Here is a 20,784-nt window from a genome sequence, read left to right as displayed (position 1 = left end):
CTCTAAGACCAAATTCAGGTCAACATATATTACATACGAACTCTTAAGGCCAGCTTGTCTGAAAATGAAATAAAATAGAATAGAATACAATAAAGAAGTCATCTCTTGACCATTCTGAATTTATCTGGGGGGAGGGGAGAACAACTTACAGGAAACAGTTATCCCCCTTCACCACCTCCAGTCTGGGGAATGAACTCAGGGCATCAGGCTTCAGGCTTGGCAGTAAAATCTTTTCCTGCTGAGCCATCTCAAAGGCCCTGAGGATCTTCTTGAATATCATCTTCCTGCCTCCACCTCCCACATCCTGAGATTATCATGCCCATCTTCTTTCTGTTGGCTTGTAGTGGCTAGCAACTGCCTAACTGTAAGAGATAAAACACAACCCTGTAGTCCAGTCTCTCAATCTGATGTGTATGTTAACCAACCCACCTCTAGTTAGGCAGGAATACTACCCACCTACTATCAAGTAGAAACAGACTGAATTCAAGCAGATCTCAGAAAATGACTAAGTTATACAGCAGAGGACTCAAACTGCTGCCTTCTTTTCCTTCCTCTTCAACCCTTGCTAGTGCCCTCCCCAGAGTTTCAATGGCCAACTGATTGAGGAAGGAAAAAACATTATACAGCATTCCCAAAGTGGGAAGCTAAATCAATAATGCCCTACTCATAGGGCACTGATTTTCTCTAGGATCTAGAGTGCTTGCTTAACAGATACACACAGTTGGTAGGCTGGGCTGACTGTAATGGTAGTGTGTGGACCTATAACAGTCTTCTCCTACAGACATCTTATAACTCACCTAAGCCAGCAAATACCCACAGAATATACCAACAAGAAGACCAATTATGCCCCCTTTCCTCAGGTGGAAGCAGCTAACCACCTGGTCAGCGATTAAGTGTCAAACTGGACGCCTTTCAAAAGGGGAGATGGACTTTACACAAGAGAGAATGCCCAAATCAAAATCTTGACAGCTCACAGGTCCGTTTCTAAACAAGTATGGGATGGACATTTTAACAGCAAAGAATTGCAGAGTGGAGCTCATGTTTGTGAGATTCGCCAGTTTCAATCTATTCTACCCCCTAAAAGGCTTAATTTAGAACCAGAACTACTTACTGTTCCGTTAGGAGCCAACGCTCTGAAGGAAATATTGATGTACTGAATCAGAAACCTTACGTGGTGTCTTCCCTACTGCCAGAATACATACATTTAGAATCAAGGAGATAGGTAGGTGGGTTCATTCACTTATTTGTTTATGCATAGGCTTGAAATCACATGTGCTAACCACACACTCTAACTCTGAGCCATATCTAAGCCCTTCTAGAACCTAATAGTCCATGAGAAAAATGTTGTTTCACCTTGTCAAATGAGTTCTACTAATTTGGATGTTTTAGTTTCCAAAAAGGAAATAACATCTACCAGCCTGCACAATTAATGATGCAATTAAATTAGAAGACACAAGTAGTTTCCAATTTGGTCAACTGGGACTCTTTATGCCACTGAACCGATAGGCAGAACCTATGGACTGAAATGACTAGGTCCAATTAATTGTAAAAATGTTACTATATAACGAGGAAAACAGGGGCTCCTCTGAAGCAACTTTTCACACTTTCTTTCCAAAAACAGCAGAAAACTACAAGAACCAAACCTAGGCTCGACTGGGGAATGAAAGTTTGAGTCATTTCACTAGATAAAGAAATTCAACTAGTTCAAGTTCTGCCTGGAGAAAGGAAAGTGTAAAATTGGTGATTTAGAAAGCCAAGGCACAGTGGTACACATGTTTGACCCCAGCATTTAGTAGGAAGAATGCGTAGATCTCTATGAGTTTGAGACCAGCATGATTTATATAGCAAAACCACAGGCCAGTAAAAAAAGGTCAGTCACCGATATCAACAATGGACTTGTGACTAATTAATTACACAAATGAGAACTGCACATCAGGTTCTTTCCTGTTTGTTTTTTCAGAAAGAGTCCTTTTATGCCCTCTTGCCTGTCCTGTAACTATCTATGGAGACCATGCAATGCAGGCTTCATATTCAGGGAGGCCTGCCACCACCTCCTTAATCTGGGATTACATTAAGCGTTCTTCCAGCTAGAAATTATGATAGTTTTGGTTTGGGGAAATATTTTTGGGAAATATATCTCAGGCTAGCCTCAAATTTGCTATGTAGCAGAGGATAGCCCTAATCATTCTACTATCACCACACCACCACTTCCACAGTAGGAATAAAGGTTTGGGCTACCTTAGCCAGGTTTGAGATGGGGTTTCATGTATATCCCAGGCTTGATCCTATAAACTTGCTATGTAGCCAAAGATGACCTTGAACTCCTGATCCTACTGCATCTACCCTATGTGCTGGGATTACAGAGTTACCTAACCTAGCTAATATATGTACTATTTTCTTCCCATCTTATGAATTACTGAATATTAATTTATGAGCTTAGCATGGTGGTTCATGATAGTAATCTCATCAGCATGTAGAAAGCAGACACAGGAGGATGGCTAGCCTGGCCTGTACAGCAAGCATAGTACCAGGTTTACAGAGCTACACAGCCAGATTCTGAATAGCTCAGTTGGTTAAGTACTTACCAAGCATAGACAAAAGTCCTAGGTTTAGTCCTCAACACCAAACAAAACAGATGAGGTAATGCATATCAATGGTACTAACTCTCAAGGGGTAAAGTGGTAGGAAACCAAGGTCATTTAAGGCTACAGAAGACCCTGTATTTAAAAATACAGAGAGCAGGAGAGCTGGTAAAAGTACTCTCAAGTTTGATGACTTAAATTCAAATCCTAGGCTCCACATCTTATAGGAGAGAACCAACTCCTGCAGGCTGTCTTCTGACCTACCAATGTACAAACCAGATCCATGTACACAAGAGAGACGTAAAAGGAAATTATATGTTTAAAAATTATCAGACTCACCAAGACACACAACTTTAAAACCAGCACTGGGGGAAAAGGCAGAGGCAGGCAGGTCTCTGTGAGTTCTAGGACAGCCAGGGCTACACCAAGAAACCCTGTCTTGAAAAACCAAATCAGTCCTTGAGCAAGTGAGACGCTGCCTGCTGCCTGCAGAGTGAGCATCTCCTCACTTTAGGGAAAGGTCAGAGCTTTCTCATCGTGTGAGGCAGCAGTAACCCACTACTCATTTCACTGTCACATCACTTGGTCTAATTTAGGAAACCAAGAGTTTAGATGTATGTATAAAAGAGCATCCGAAAGCTAAGTGGCCAAAAAGGTAGATTGGCCATCCATTTACTTACCACATCCTTCTAACATTACCTTTGGCAGCTGTTAAACACACAGAGAACACTGAGAAAGGTACCTCTTTTTCCCCCTCATCTTTTACTAAAAACTCAATCACAGGACAATATTTGGAAAACACTGGCCTATCTTGATTCCTGTGTGATTTCTATTCTCTTCCTTCCATAGGGTTCTTCTGGTTTGAAGAACACCAAGGAGCACTACCTTTGATAAAAAGTTTTGGTAAGCACCACTGTGAGCATCTTCATAGGACATTTCAGCCAGTATTCCACTTGGTAGCAACCCATTGCCTGAAGGAACCCAGCAACATCAATGAAGCCAACTAAACATAGAGGACTAGAGATATGGTCAGAGGAGTGATGACAAACCAGCCCAAAAACCCCAACAGTAGCCATGTGCAGGATCACACCAGATAAACTGTTAAACTTCTGTGAACTGCAGAACTGTTTGGTGCCTTCAGAGGCCAAAGGAGGGCACAACGTCCTCAGGAACCATAGTTACAGCCAGTTGTAAGCCACCATGTGGATGCTGGGATCAAACCTGAGTCTCTTGGAAGAGCAGCCAGTGCTCTTCTGAGCCAATTCTCCAGTCCCCCACATTGGATATTTATAAGAATACACACTGAAGGAAGCAAGCAGAAGCAAACAAGGAAACTAATTCAGGAGACCAAGATGTAAAAAGGGGTCAAGCTCTACCTGCTTTTTTATGTGGGTGAGAGGATGACAGATGTTTCAGCCTGCTTGCTTGCTAAAAGGGCAATTTGTTTATAATGAGATAGATAGGAAGCAGGTATTTTTTTTGCACATGTAAAGGGAAGGATAATGAGTTCAGTTTAGGACATCTTCAACTGGATGTGAGTTCTCCATCTAAATGGCAATTTCAATTTCTAATCTTCATGGGGGTTATATTTGTCCTTATAAAAATATTCCATGACTGTCTCACACTTAAATAGCATTTACATATTCATGTATTTCTCTCTACAACTTTATTTTGCAAAACTAAAATTCTGTATCCAAACACTAACTCCCCAGTACCTAGGAACTGCCATTTTATTTCCCATTTCTACAAACTTGACTCTTCTAGGTAGCTGATATAAATGTTATCTTATAGGATTTGTTTTCTGGGATTGGCCTATTTTCTTTGAAATGTTAAGGATCTGAACATACGATCTTGAGTATTCCAGGCAAGCATCTCTTCAACATTCCCCAGCACTTAATCGGGCCCTTTTCCATTAATATTCAGTCTCATTGTTCATCAATGTTGTAGCCATATCACAAGTCATAACTACATTTTATTCATTCACTCCTGTGTTGATGGAACAACTCATTTGCTTCCACCTTGCTTGGATAATGTAAACAGTACATCAATAAATATTGGTAAACTAATGTCTGCTCTATTCAAGTCCCTACTTTTAATTTTGTTGGTAAAATATCTCTAAGTTAGATGGACTTTCTTCATATTTTATTCTTTTTTTTTAAAGATTTATTTATTTATTATATATAAGTACACTGTAGCTGTCTTCAGATACACCAGAAGAGGGCATTGGATCTCTTTACAGATGGTTGTGAGCCACCATGTGGTTGCTGGGAATTGAACTCATGACCTCTGGAAGAGCAGTCGGGTGCTCTTAACCGCTGAGCCATCTCTCCAGCCCCCATATTTTATTCTTGAGGTAAGGTCTCACTATGTAGCCCAGGCTAACCTCAATTTCAGTAGAATCTTGCTGCCTCAGATCCCTAGGTGCTTTAATACAAAATCAATAAATTTTTTTTGAGGCAGGATCTTATATATGCTTGGCTAGTCACAGACTCAGTATGTAGCCAAGCCAAAGATGATCTTTAACTTCTGTGCTATACCCTAGCCCCCACAAATAACAACCATCTGCCTCCCCCACCACAGTATTTCTTACAGGCTTTTTATTTATATTTATATTTTTTATATTTATATTTTTATTTATATTTAAGAGATCCATCTCCCTCTGCCTCAGCTGGGAATAAAGGCATGTGCTAACATGCTTAGCTGAACCACCTCTGTTTTGAAAATCTGTAGCCCAGACCAGCTTCAAACTTCCCATGACCTATGTGCTGGGAGCAACTGGCACAAATCCACTTTTAACTAGTTCTTGTATATGGTATAAAAGTATAACAAGTTGATATTTATTTTTATTTATGTATATTGGTATTTTGTCTGCATATATGTGAGGAGGCCAATAGAAGACAGCACATTTCCCTGGAACTAGAGTTATAGATGGGTGTAAGCCAGCAAGTATGTGCTGAGTTTTGAACCTGGAACCTCTGGAAGAGCAGTCAATGCTCTTAATTGCTGAGCCATTTCTCCAGTCCCATAACAATTCTTTATATATGAATATCTAGTTTTCATAACACCATCTGTTGAAAAGGCTATAACTGATCCTGATCCTTGTCCAACCAAAACTATCTCACAATATGTAACAAAGATTTATGTCTTGCCTTCCTGTTCTATTCTTTATTTCAGCACCACATTCATTGGGTTTTCTTACCCTGACTTAATTCATGGTCCTCTTGCTTCCCCCACCCAAGCACACTGGGATTACAGAGATATAGTATTGCCATACCTGGCACCTGAGGATCACTTAGTTAGCACATATAGGAAGTTTGAAAACTTTCAACCTTGTCCTTTTTTTCAATATTGTCTTTGCCACTCAGGGTCACTCTTTAGGATTTATGTGAAATTTCATCGTTAGATTTTCTGTCCTTGCCAAAAAGATGACTATTTTGAGGGATGTTATTTCTAAAATGACATAAACCTTCTAACATTCCACTGCCCTTTGGAAGCTACCTTCAGAGCCACACTCAGCACTGCTGTGCGTCCTTCTTATCCAGGCTCCACCACCTGTTTTGAAATTGGTGTTGTTGGTGATGGTTGGGGTGTATTTGTATGAAGACTGGAAAAACCTCAAATATCAAGAACGCCCCCTGCCAGGAGTGATGGACAGCACAAATAATTTGAGAAGCAGAAGAGGTGGATTATGAGTTCAAGGCCAGCGTAGTCTACATAGTGAGTTCCAGGATAGTCAATCAAGAGTTGCATAGCATGACCCTGTCTCCAAAACAAAAAGCCCTCTACCTCCTTTGAAACAATGGCCTGGAGTCCATCAATTAAGCTGGCTGATGAGTGAGTTCCAGGAATATGCCTCCTGCGTGCCTGTCGCCTATGAAAAATTGTCTTCACAGAAGAGGAGGCTCGGGGTTGGGGATTTGGCTCAGTGGTAGAGCACGAGGCCCTGGGTTCGGTCCCCAGCTCCGGAAAAAAAAAGAGAGAGAGAGAGAGAGAGAGAGAGAGAGAGAGAGAGAGAGAGAGAGAGAAGAGGAGGCTCAAAAGCTTTGGGAAGTTAAAAGTCTTACATGCAGGAGGACAAAAACTTCAAAGATTGATGGAGATGGAGACTCTAACAAGCCAAGGTGCAGAAAAAATACACAATGGGAGCTGCCCACCAGTTACAAGGTTGGGAGTTTCCAGAGCCCCATTGGAGTGGGCTTTGCAGTGGTGCAGCCACTTTCGACTTATTCCTGCTCCGTGTAAATAACTCCTAACCCCTAACCTGTTGGTAATTCCAATACAACACTTAGTGGATGGACACTGGTACAATAATTACCTCAGTCTGTTATGAGCTTCCTTATTGGGTGAAGACGTGTGTGTGTGTGTGTGTGTGTGTGTGTGTGTGTGTGTGTGTGTGTGTGTGTGTTTTTCCTCTACCCAGGAAAAGAGTGCTTACAGAGTGAATACCAGTAAATTCAGGGTTACACAAAGAACCCTGTCTCAAAAAAACCTAAATAAATCAATAAAGAAGGAAGACTACCACAACTTTATAAAGCATTGATTGGTATCTCTCCGTATAGTTGGCTTATATGTAGGGGGTGGGGGAAGAAAACATAAAAAAAAGGAACTGAATCTCTAAGATTTGTGGGGGAGAAAGAAAAATAAGGAGGGCTTACTATGTAAATATTTCAGATTATAATATTAGGATTACATATTTGAACTTCATTTGTGACATGTCAGTTCATGGACTGGTTGTAGAACCGTTCATATTAAAGTCATTTATATGTTAAACTTGTTTATCCAATGTGGCAGGAGACAGCAAAAACCACACAGTACAACTTCAGTTAGAATATTCAGTTAGAATATTCAAGCATAGGAGTTACACTATTTTGAGGTTGGTATAATCTTCAGGGTGGATAACATATCACTGAAAAATTATCACAATGAAATCTACATGCATGCACACCTAAATAAATATACATGTACATTCATATCAACACACACACACACACGAATTTTTAAAGAAATACATACTCATTCCAATTACAATAAAAATAGCCAGCAATACTGAAGGATAATATACTTTTACATTTTGACTAGAATACTCTCCAGCCTCCTAGTGTCACCATATTATCATGGTAAATTAGGAGGAAGAAGGAAATCATAGGCAGGTTTCAGTTTCCATCAAGAATTGTTCCTGCAGGAATTGCTTCTGCAAGATCTGGCGGCATGCACCTGTAATCCCAGTCAGAACAGGCAAAAGAACTGCTGTGCATCAGGGCGGCCTGAACTGTACATGAGAATCAGAGCAGACTCTGCACAGTTGTACAGACCCTTTCTCAAACATCGTCATCATCTCTGCCATCACAAGTGACTTTTATGTGAGATGTACCCATAAAATAGTAAGAACTATCAAATCGGCTTTAGGTTATTCGAAGTCTACATTGAGAGCCAGTATGGTGACATATGCTTGTAGCTTTAGCACTCGGGAAGAGAAGCCAACAACTATCAACAGAAACTCAAAGCTATCCAGGGCTACATAGTTAATTCCTCTCTCAAAACAAAATGAAAATCTACAATGAACTTTTCTTTTTCTGCCCCATTTTGAGTCAAGATCTTGCTATGTATGCAGGATGGCTTGCAATTCCAAATCTTCCAGCTTCAGCTTCCTAAGTCCTTGGAATTACAAGCAAATGCCACCATCCCTGGACTCCTTTGTGTCTTTATTCAGTCAGCATATTACATTTACAAATTTACCTATTATACAGATACAGCATTCCAGACTCTATACTTTATTAATGTCACTATATTAAATATTACTAAACATAACACATTAAATAAGCCCAGAATATATTCCAAGAATACTGTGGATATACATTTTTATAATATGATATATAAACTAATTAACAATACGCCCTAGACACTGCCTTTTAGAAAAGGCTTTTACCATTCTGCCAACTCAGCAGGTGATATAACTATCGAAGGTCACTAGAGCTTTGCGCTGCTCAGACCTGAATAACGGAAGTGTTTAAGTGGAAATGCCTGACAGAAGTCCATGCAGTTACAGAATTGTTAAGAATGGGATCCAGAGCTTTATTAGACTGATGACTCAGACCTACCTCAAAGCACCTTAGTTATATACTTCAATAATTAAGACCCCAGCCAAAATCCAGTAATTTGGTGTTAATGTATGTTTATTAGTTTAATTCATTTAGCACAATGACACAATAAAATGTCCCAATATACAAACTGTTTAAAGTCTAAAGTCACAAAAAATACAAATGAAACTATAAATTTGTAAAATTAAATAGATATGAATAAATAGACTTCTATATCTTCATTATTGGGTGAGGCAGGGGTAGAGGGAGAAAATGAGAATCACATTTAAGTAGAGAGGCCCTGTCCAGTATGTGACTGTCACAGTAACAGCACTTTTTCATTTTTGAAGGGACAGATTGCTTCCTAAGTAGCTATATATGAAACATTTTCTTATTATCATCAAAATAAAATATCCAAATGTAACAGTTGGAGATAGCAAACTATATTAAACTTCATCTGGCTATTAGCAGAAAAATAAGAACATTTATAGAAACTCATAAAAATACATTAAAATATTTTAAACAAAATAAATATGGCAAATGGAAACAAATGTGGAATAAATCAATGTCAACCATGAAGTTTGTGTGTTTATTGCCTGTGTCTGTACCTATCTGTCACGAAAGCTACCGAGACTGGTTTAAAAAAAAAAAAAAAAAAAAGCAACAAACACACCAGACAGGATTTTAGTAGCAACGGCACTGTTATTTTTAAAAAGTTCCCTGGCCAACTCTATTGCCCCCAATAAAAGAACATTTTGGAGGATAAGTGATGCAAACCTCAGCCCCTGTCTAGACCTTCAGAGGGAACAGACTCCCAGCCTTGTGAGGCAATGCTTTTTCAATTGCTGGCACTGCAAGAACTTTCCTAAATCTTCAAGTCATTCTGATTTTACCTTGAAAAAGTACTGGGTGGGAGCGGGCGGTGGTGGTGTATTTTTGAGACAAGGTTTCACACAGCCTTAAACTCAATGCATAGCTCAGACTGGCTTCCTTACTTCTGAAAATTCTTGACTATTTTTTACCCGAGTCTTGAAATCTCAGGTATAAGTGACACCCACGTTTCAAAAGTAGTTTTATGTCAGAAGATCAAAAACAGTATGATCTGTAACTTTCCTAAATATAGTGTAAGCTATTTCTTTTGATCTCTAATAAGCAGTACCTTGGGGGCTAAAATAACTTCTGTAACCAAAAGAAGAGAAAAAAAAAAGTATGTGCCACACTCTAGTTCTTACATCAGAATTCCCATCTCTAATACGGCCTGGGATTTATGCTCTACTCCTAAAAACCCAAACAAAGGGGGTTGGCGATTTAGCTCAGTGGTAGAGCGCTTGCCTAGGAAGCGCAAGGCCCTGGGTTCGGTCCCCAGCTCCGAAAAAAAAAGAACCAAAAAAAACAAAAAACAAACAAACAAACAAACAAACAAACAAAAAACAAAAAAACAAAAAACAAAAAAAACCAAACAAAGCTTGACCAAAGTCCCCAGTACTTATCCTAATGGTTCTGGCTTTTATGATATTTTATCTAATTTTACTTATTTCTTTGGAAATAATGAACAAAAAGTACCAATGAAACAACATAAATTTTCATTTCATGGTACAGGACTTTACACACAGGATTTCATACATGATCCACCAATGCTATTGGAATGTTGCAGAAAAAAGCACTTTGGAGCTCAAACGGCCTTTAATCCTAAACATACTTTTGGGAGTAATCAGACAATTTCTCCAGAAGCCAAGCATAGTGATACCTACTGTAGTTCAGCTAGTAAAAGTAATGCTTCAAGGCCAGCCTGAGTGACACAATAAAAATGTGGGCTATGGGTCAGAGTCTGTGTCCAGGGCTTGTGTGCAGGCAGCCTCAGAATGGCTGTTCTAGGAGCTCTCTAGGCTGGCAGTGCTTCTGTTATTTAGGAGACATTGTGTTTCATCCTGTCACTGCCTGCTGCATTACTGCAGGGGTCAAAACATTACAACTGTGTTCAGGTTTAACTTCCCAACGATATTTTATGATTATGTTCAAAATATAACCAGTTATTTAAAAAAAAAAGAATCAATACACAATAATTGTGTTGTCAAATTTTCAGAAGAATCTAAGACAAATGGGTAATATAGTTTATGATTCAAAAAAAAAAAGAAGACAATTTGGCCCACATGCAAGCAGCAAAGACACTGGAGGAAAAAAAAAAAGACCTGAGTGTCACTGTGCAGCCCTGGCCAGCTGGAACCCAGAGATCAGTCAGCCTATGAATGCTGACTAAAGTTACTCACCACAACACCCAGCACAAGTAGCAATTTCATTCAGAGAAATAATTTTTCAACTCGAAAACATTAATTCAGATTTTAGAAAGGTGGAGAGAGACACTGGTGGCCTGAAAGCCTAACCTTTGTTAAAAGCAAGCTCACAGAGGGAAACGGGAGGGGCAGGAGAGGGGAATTCACTGCAGCTCGGTGGCCTCAACCCCTTTATGAAAGCACATATTCTCATTTAGTTTTTACAGTATGCTGATTCACATTGAGTATGCAAAAAAAGGACAAGGCCAACAAAAAATGTAAAAATGATAAAATGAATCTAAAAGAGAACAATGAAAAGAAATGACATTTGATGACCTTTATAAAAATACTAAAAGTAAAAGAATTCACTTTGCACATTGTGCTCACAAAGGGAAAGGAGGCTCCATCAAGCCCTGCAGAACACAAGAGGCAGGTTGCTTGCTCAGGCATCAGCAGAAATAGGCCCGAAGAACTACCCTCAGCTTCTTCTACATGGTGTCCAGGAAGGAAAAGCAAAGCTGCAAAATGCTGAAGGTTTTAGGAGTGTAACGGTGCTTAGGAAAGATCACTGGTCTGGTGTTGCAGCAGCCCCAGTGTTGAGAGACACTCTAGTCTTCTAGGAGGAGAAAAATAGAAAGGGAGGAAGAAACAGGAAGGGGAAGGAAAGGGCGGAAAAGCACAGGTCATTAGTAAACAGCAAGTTCAATACAGCAAGGTGCTCATAAGCTCCACTATGATTAGTGGGGCTGCTCTTCTCTCAGCTCTACAGACAACTTTGAGGAAAACTGAGAGAGGAGTTTTTAGTTAGAGCACTGAGCCAGATGCTCTCATTAGTGATAGCCAAATGAGAAAGTCACAACATGCTCCCCCAAACATGCATACTCTATTTCTTCCCTCCTCCAATGGAGTCTGTATACTCATAAAACACCTGGTTTTAAAAACAGTTATTAAAGAGGCCAACATCAAAACCCAAACAATCCAGATATGAACACTGAGTTATTATTCAAAAGCAGAAAGATCTGTTATTGTACCAGTGGGCAAGTCACTAAAGAGCTGGGTTCCCCTTTGTTATCAGGAAACTCTTGATTAACATGTATATGTGTATTAAGACTGTATGTGTGAATTGGCTTCACAGTCCTGTCCAACTCACTGTATTGTTAAGAATCTTTATTTGAGACACTTAGTCTCAGGGCTGAAGAAACGGGCTCAGTGGCTAAGAGCTCTTCCTGCTTTTCCAGAGCAGCATCTGATTGCCAGCACCCACATCAGATGACTGACAGCTGCCTGTAACTGCAGCTCCGACTATCTCCTCACACCCCAACATACACATTTAAAACAAACAAACAAAGCAACAACAACAAAAAACCCATTAAGAATCATGCTGGAACAGTTTAGCCTAGATTCAACAGTTGTCCCTTCCTGTGTAAAACAACACCCACTTGTTTCAAACAGCTATTCAGAGAGTTCTCCTCTACCCTTCCTTCTTCCAGCTTAACTTAATATGCTTCTTTGCTCTGTTTTGTTAAAAAATTCACCCTTGTTTTTAATTGTGTGTACAAATGTGTGAGCGTGTGTGTGTGTGTGTGTGTGTGTGTGTGTGTGTGTGTGTGTGAGAGAGAGAGAGAGAGAGAGAGAGAGAGAGAGAGAGAGATAAAAGGGGGGAGAAGGGAGAGATGGGGGAGAAAGTAGAAGAGAAAGGAGGGAGGAGGGAGAGAGAGAGATAAAAGGAGGGAGGGGAGAGAGAGAGAGAGAGAGAGAGAGAGAGAGAGAGAGAGAACGAATGAACCCTAAGGCCAGAGGCGGACTCCCTGGAGCTGAGGTGACAGTTGTTCCCATCCAACAATACCCTACTGAAAAAATTAAACCCAGGGCCCTATAAGGGCAACACAGCTCTTAACCACTGAGCTCTCTCTTCAGTCCTGGTTTGGTTTTCTGACAAAGGGACTAGTTAGATAGTCTAAACTAGCCTGCCAATTAGGATTACAGGTCTGATAAGACACCACAACTAGCTAAATGCACTCATGTTTAAGCCACTTTTTCTTTAACCAAAGGAATATTTGCAAGTCCTATCTTTCCTTTCATAGAGGAGCAGAAACACATGAAAGTACAAATGTCGAAGTAAAAAGCCAATTCACAATAACATCAGCCTTGTACTTGTTCATAGTTTTCCAAATACAGTATTTATGAGTAAGAGTTAATCTAATGGAGTAGAACTTACATTTAAAAAAAAAATAGAACCTAGATTCTAATTACTTTGAGTCATACTGATATATAATTTCTTTTTTAGTGAGTGATTCTACAAGTTGAACCTAGGATCTCATAAATGACATCCCTTGCTCTTTTATTGTGAAATAAGGTCTTAATAAATTATCCAGGCTGGCCTACCCCCAAGACCACTCTACAGAAAAGGCCTCAAAACTTGGGCCTCGCACTTGTGCCTCTGCCTCCCAAGTATCTGAGGTAGGCCCAGGCTACTAGATTCATCTTACAACATTCCCTAAAGTTAGAAAATAGTCAAGAGCTGGAGAGATGCCTCAGCAGTTAAGAGTACTTGTGGCTCTTGAAGAGGAGCTGAGTTCTGTCCCAGCACCCACATGATAGCTCACCACCATCTGTAACTCCACCTCTAAGGGATCCGATACGTTCTTCTGGCCTTCTCAGGCTCCCACACACATGTATACTCATGCAAGCACATACATATAACAAATTAAAAAGCAAATAAAAAAGACACATTTTAAAGAACTTCCTATTGCTTTAAAAAAAAAGGCTTTTGGAAAGATTTAGAAGTGAACAACTCTATAGTGGTTAAACGGAAGACTTTTCAACTTTTCATGATTCAAGCATAAAAAATTAAAACAAGTACATTTTGTGCTTGCCTCCAATATACTGCCGTGAATCAAAATGCTGCACCCCAGAGCTAAGAGAGTTTTCTTATACAAAGAAACATGTACTCTCCTTGAGTGCTAAAAGCCAAAATCATTTGGGTCAGCGGCGTCAGGCTGATCACAACTGCAAATGAATGCAGTTCTTTACAGGAACACAATGCATGGCTCTCCCACGGGCCCCTAAGAAAAATCTTATAGAACACAGTATGACCCATGTGCGCAAACTCCCACTATAGCTCTGGCAATTTTGTTCACGATAAACATGGCAAGGGTGAAGGGGTAGGAGGCTTGTGTTGTTTGTGAGGTAAAACTCTAAAGGAACTCAGCACTGAAAGACTACCAGAGCCTTAGTCTGGACTAGAAGTTAAAGCAGAAACAAATCCCAAAGCAACAGTTAATTGGAAAGATAAAGGAAGAGAAAAAAATTAAAGACAAAACACAAAGCAAACCATTCTATTTATGGTTGTGGGTTCTGTAATCCTGGCTTTTGAAGAAACCAAGTGCAGAGCACATTCAGGTTGGAGACTCCCTATCAGGGTGCAGGAAGCAGACAGACAAAGGCCTCTCTGCGGGAAGGCGATAGAGCTTTTGGAAACTGTTAAGAGTTCTTTTAAGGTTCGTCCAGTTCTTATGTGGCTTACTTCCAATAAACATTCGAAGACTATGAAAACAAACTTGTTTCTCTCTTTCTATTGTTGAGAGATGCCGTGGGTTTAAACATAACCAACAAGAGCAGCAATATTCTCAGAAATAACATATACTTTCATTTATAAAACTCCAAAGGTGCTTGTCAAGATGTTCACTATGGAAACTTTCACATTTGAGCAATTCTAGAGACCTCTTACCTGTAGTGTTATTCCCCTCCACTCCATGATCACCATTGGCTAGAAGTGTTGGTTTAGAAGATGGGATATCTGCAAAATTTACAAAGAATAATTACTAATTGTGACACAAAGAAAAAACTGACTATGGAAATTGTATTACTTTGTAGTACTAGCAGTCCAGGGCAAATTTTTGTCAATCTTTAATAAAAGTAAACACATTAACTCCAGTCCCACTCCTACCTTCAGTACTATCACCACGAGAAATGCCTTTCATTTTCTTTTTTTTTTTTTTTTTTTTTTTTTTTTTGGTTCTATTTTTCGGAGCTGGGGACCGAACCCAGGGCCTTGCGCTTCCTAGGTAAGCGCTCTACCACTGAGCTAAATCCCCAGCCCCTCATTTTCTTTTTTTAGATTTATTTATTTTATGTACATGAGAGTTTTGCCTGTATATGGGTGTGTGTGTGTGTGTGTGTGTGTGTGTGTGTGTGTGTGTGTGTGTGTGTGTGTGTTGCCCAAGAAAGGAGATGGATCTCCAGAAGCCACCCCAATGTCAATATTGGAAACCAAACCCAGGGCTAATCTACACCAAGAACAGGTCTTAGACACAGAGCCCTCTTTTCACCCTGAAAAAGTTCTAATTGGGTTTATTTGTTAGTTGTTTGGTTGTTTGGTTGTTGGACGTGGGTGGGGGTTGGGGATTGAGACAGGGTTTCTCTGTGTAGACTTGGCTATCCTGGAACTCACTCTCTAACCTCAATCTACTTGCCTTGGGATCAAAGATGTGGGACAAGTGGTTTTGCTCTATAAATTGTCAAAGATTACTAATAGATTCTATTAAAAAAGAAAAAACCGGGGTTGGGGATTTAGCTCAGTGGTAGAGCGCTTGCCTAGGAAGCGCAAGGCCCTGGGTTCGGTCCCCAGCTCCGAAAAAAAAAACAAAAAAAAAAAAAAAAAAAAAAAGAAAAGAAAAAAAGAAAAAAAAGAAAAAACCAATCTTCAAAGTGCTTCAGGTTAAATAATCATGTTTCTTTCACTTGGAATGATCCAGGGACTTTGAGCACTCCTCCAATAGAAGCTTCAGAACACCATCATTACTCCTGGACAAAAAGACCTCTGCCCTATTTTTTTATATAACTCAGGTCAGCCACAAGCTTGTTTGTACAATATATATGAAGTCTATATAAAACAGGACATGGTGGTCCACTTAGAATATGTGGGAGGAGAATTATTAAATTCATGACCTTCTTCAACTATAAAGTAAGTGTTCTGGCAGCACCAGTAAAAACAACAACAAAAAACAAAAACCCCACAGACTAAGGAACATAGTGTGGTGGCAAGAGCTGTAATCTTAGTGCTGGAGGGCAAGGGTGAGAGTTGGGGGTACCCCTGGGGCTTGCTGATTATCCAACTTAGTCAATCAACAAGCTCTAGGTTCAGTGGGAGACCTGCTAAGGAAAAGGAAAAAGGAAAAGAGGGTTTAAACATATTCCTCTGGCTTCCACATGCTCATAAGCTGTGGGCATGCATACATGCATGTGCACACAGACATAAAATCTTAATAAGATCTTATTTACAGCTGCACCAAATAGAAAAATCATTTTGGGGGTCATACATTTTCTGAAAGGCTAGAATTAGCACTTCAGCAATCTTCAGAGTTTGTCTGCTGACTAAAGTTTCCAGTCCCACAATCTTTTCCCATAGTTTTCCTTTCAGAATGTTTTTCACTCTGGAGAAAGGGAGCAGTAACTGCTTATAACATACAAAGATCACTGCATTTCATGGATTCTTTTGCCTCTGAGAGGGTTCTCAAGAGGGTTCAGGCAAGACAGGCAATACAGGAATCTCAAAGAGTGGTGTCTTTAAGCCTCTGAAATATTTTATTTCAGGAAAATGGCACAGCCATACTATCTGGTAGCTAGTCAGACCATTCACAGTCTTGGAGGTCACAGGGAATGAACTCCTCCCTCATGACCAGCTTTGGACACCCTCTCCCATCTCCCTGGTTACACACTAATATTAAGAAAGGGAAAATCTTCAGAGTACTCTTCACGAATCCTTTTCACAGAAAGGGAAAATCAAGAAGCTACACTATTAAAGTACAAACACAAGCTTCTCCTATGGAAGGTAACAAATGTAGTTGAGCTCTTCCATGTCCAGAGCAGACATCTTTGATAATGATTTTAATTGAAAAGACTGTCCTGTAACCTCAGAGGAGCAAGAGAAGCAAGGTATAACAGGGTGGAAATTAGAAAAGAGAGAAGACAAGTTCTATTAAATACGTATACATAACATGTGCCCTGCTCATCCTTCACAGAATGTACTGTCCTTTTCCAAAGTGATGCCAGATATGTTCCACCCCACACTTGGCAGAAAGCCCTTTTCCTCAAACAATCAGCACTTAAGATTCATCAGCCCTAGCTTAAGAAAGAGTACATATTTTTTAAAAATCTGTCTTGGTTTAAAATGTAAATTATTTAAAAAATGGGAAATTACAAAAATTGGTTCTCTTTTGGCCATGAAACTGGTGAAACTAAAATCTAATCTGGTAATAGCTACTGTGACTAAAGGATAGGAAAACAGAAAACCTCATTTAAATAATTGAAATAAAACTTCTGAATAGTCAGGCAATTATCAATTGAAAAATACTAATTTGCCACTCTATTATCAGTATTTAATTCATGAAAGAAAATAAAACGTAAAATATAAAGAGTGCTGTGACATTATTTAAAATAGTGAATGCTTGTGAAAAGATTCACCATAGAATACCACTGAGAAGCCAGAACATGGGCAAAGAGGAAGAAGGGTGGGAAGAAGGCTAATATGATAGAGCAGCTAAGCACTGTGGTAACATGCATTCTCATCCTCCAGTTCGCCCGCCCTCCCTCCCTCCCTCCCTCCCTCCCTCCCTCCCTCCCCGCTCTCAATCAGAAAAAATGAACGTAGCATCACTAGCAAAAGCTGCAGGAAAGGATAGGACACAGAAAGACTTTTACAAAATCCACAGATAAGCACATTAAAAATTTAAATGAGGAGGTTGGGGATTTAGCTCAGTGGTAGAGCGCTTGCCTAGGAAGCGCAAGGCCCTGGGTTCGGTCCCCAGCTCCAAAAAAAAGAACCAAAAAAAAAAAAAAAAATTTAAATGAGGTTAAAGAGAACTTGCGTATTGTATAGATGTTTATCACCTGTCGATAAAAAGCCTATGGCCTATGCTTTAGGCAGGAAATAAGAGTAATTAAAAATAAACCTTAAAAAGTAATTAATAGCCTCCAGTGATCTAGAAATCATGACAAAATGCAGCCAATGAAAATAAACAGAAACATACAAAGAAACACAGGCTGAATGTGGCACAGATGATTAGTACTTCAGTGAAGACCAAAGCTGGAAAGTTTGGACCTTCTCCACATTAGCCAACTTTCACTCCTAATACAGTACAGTCTCCTGTCAGCTCCCAAATCAAAGTACACAGTGGACACCATGTTGGAAAAGGAATCCCACTAGTGACATATGATTAAGTACAACTAGAGTCACACCCAAGATTATCCATCGACACTCTGTGGTAAAACTGTCACATACCTGCCAAAGGTAGGCATAGGAAGAGCTATCCATCACAGCATCTCTCAAACAAGGCTTCTAATAAAAAGCCAAGGAAAAGGCACAAAGAGAACCAGTAGCACCAAGGCAAACCATGCAAAACATAGCTAGTTGAGCAATCTGAGCTATACCCCCAGGCCAAATACCCCCAGGCCAAATAAGAGTTCTATAAGAGACATACTTCCCTCAGAGAGACAACTAGGAAACAAAAGTGTAGAGAGAATCTCTTGTATTGCATCACCTGTCAATAAAATCTGTTGGCCTATTAGTTTAGGCAGGAAATAGGGAGGTGGAAGTTTTAGTAAAGAGAAGATTTCTAGGAATAGAGTCAGGTGTGAAGGAGATTAGCCCCCAAACTCTGGAGGAAGATGGTCCCATGATCTGAGAACAAGATAACCAACTAGATGGCAGGACTTAGAATAGAATAATAGGATGATCGAGTTATGAGCTAGTCAGGAAACAATCCAAGGCTTTAGACCTAGGCATTTATTCACATGTAAGAGGTCTTGGGAGTTGTTATAATGGAAAACTTATGTGCAAGCTGGAAAGCACACAATTACCACCCAAAAGCGTGACCTAAACACAATGAATTACTAATGACTAACAAATCCTTCTGGAATTTAGACTGTTTCCAATTATTTATATCAAGATTAAAAGAATTAAAAATGGAGTTGTCAAATTCTAGAAAATGAGAATTTTTGAAAAGTTTCCTTAGCACATAATTCAAATTATTGAACCATATCATTATAACTTGTTTGTTACCACATTCATGGTCACTTAAGTTTCCAAGATTAAAGTTCCTACAAAAATAGAATACTGGAGATAGCTGGCAGCTCAGAGGTTAAACATGCTTGCTACACAAGTCTGACAACCTGCACTCAGCCTGCATCGAATCTCAGTACTTGACAGTTCCCGTCACTGCTGCCCTTCAGATATTTCCTGTCTCTTGATTCATTTTTTTTAAATTATTCTTTAATCCTCATTTACAGACTAGCTGCTACATCACACACACACACACACACACACACACACACACACACACACACACACACCCTGTCTCTTAATTCTTTAACTGGCAGAAAAAAATGAATGCAATCAAAATCACCACAGACTGTATCATTTTGAGGACTCATCCTGGATTTCTCTTGAAGGTATCACTTTTAGGGCCTCATCTCAGGACTTAAAGGGCACTGACTCATTAAGGAGGGGGTAAAATCCCTGAAGAAACCTTCAGGTTCCCCACTGACTGGTCTCTTAGACAACTGGAATAAGTCAGACCCTCAGGTGCTTAGGAAGAGAACTCTTGGTCTATTGCTCAACCAGTGTATGGCTAAATATCTTCTAGGGACTAATGAGAAGTGATTCCCAAGATAAACTGCATTTTAATAGCCATTGTTCAATCAAAGTAAATCCTGTAAATGAGAGGGAAAGTTCCCAAAAATTTCCATGTCTATATTTTCTCTTACCTATGGGATTTCCAGATCTTGCCAAATGCTACAGGATGGACCCACAGATTCTAGTGGTAGTGGGCTTCATGTGTCTAATCCAAGTTTTTTTTAAATAAAGTAATTTATATTCAGGCTTCACCTAATAATTACAGATTAAGTCTCAGGGAACTGTTGGGCATCTCGAAATATCCTGTACTCATGGAAAGCCACCTTTTCTGTAGTCTAGGAAGGCCATGGAGATGCCACTTAGTGGACTCTCAGTGTTCAGTCTGCAAAGAAGGGGTTCAACAAAGAGGAAAATTCCTCCACACTTCCACGGCCTTCCATTTATCTTCATACAGTTGGAATAACTGGAAACAGAGATAATAACAGGTGTTGGAAGTTCCTCCCATACTAAGTAACCCCTGAGGACCAGATCTTCAACTGGCTTTGACAACAAAAAGAGTTATTAATTTTGGCACCTAAGGAAAACATAAGTTTTCTTTAACAGTCCTTGGGCTGGAGAGATGGCTTAGTGGTTCTTTCTCTATGACTTCAACAAATAAAACCTGGATTTCAGGTTTAGTACATACTGTTCACCTACACTGGAGGTTACAGCAGGCACAGTCAACTCTTATTGGCTAGATATTGCCAATAGGATTTCTACAGTATTCTGAAAAATTGTTCTTGTGCAGCATTCCAGTCAGCTACAAAATTACAGACTGTGCAAAACGTCCAAGAACAGGATACAACAGAGACTGCGGTTCCAAATTTATAAAGGGAAGGAAGGGGGCATTGCTGAAATTATACCAACAGTCCTACCCTTAAAAAGGTTAAGAAGCCTGTGACAGTAGAGCAGTGACCTCTAACTACAGCTTAATTAGGACTAGAGAGATGGCTCAGCGGTTGAGAGCACTGACTGTTCTTCCAGAGGTCCTGAGTTCAATTCCCAGCAACCACATGGTGACTCACAACTATCTGTAATGGGATCCGATGCCCTCTTCTGGTATGCATGAAGAGATTGACGTGTATATGTAACATAAATAAATCTTAAAAAAAAAAAAAAGAAGAAGCTTAATTAATGCACCTGGAGATTCAACATACAGAAGAGTCTACCAGTCTACCAGC

At 39.7% G+C, this 20,784-nt stretch overlaps 1 protein-coding gene across 34 annotated transcripts in view; it reads right to left on the bottom strand.

Moving 5' to 3' along the window:
* The window catches only part of Map4 (microtubule-associated protein 4), a 142,413-nt gene that overhangs the window by 58,518 nt on the left and 63,111 nt on the right, over positions 1-20,784 (bottom strand). For all 34 annotated transcript variants that reach the window (XM_006243813.5, XM_006243815.5, XM_006243814.5 and 31 more), the window contains exon 3: positions 14,660-14,728. In XM_006243813.5, the coding sequence (XP_006243875.1) occupies positions 14,660-14,728 (69 nt within the window). The remainder of the gene's footprint in view (positions 1-14,659; positions 14,729-20,784) is intronic.

Source organism: Rattus norvegicus, chromosome 8, assembly GCF_036323735.1.
Source record: "Rattus norvegicus strain BN/NHsdMcwi chromosome 8, GRCr8, whole genome shotgun sequence".
Classification (NCBI taxonomy): Eukaryota; Metazoa; Chordata; class Mammalia; order Rodentia; family Muridae; genus Rattus; species Rattus norvegicus.
This window is presented reverse-complemented; position numbering and strand designations above follow the sequence as displayed.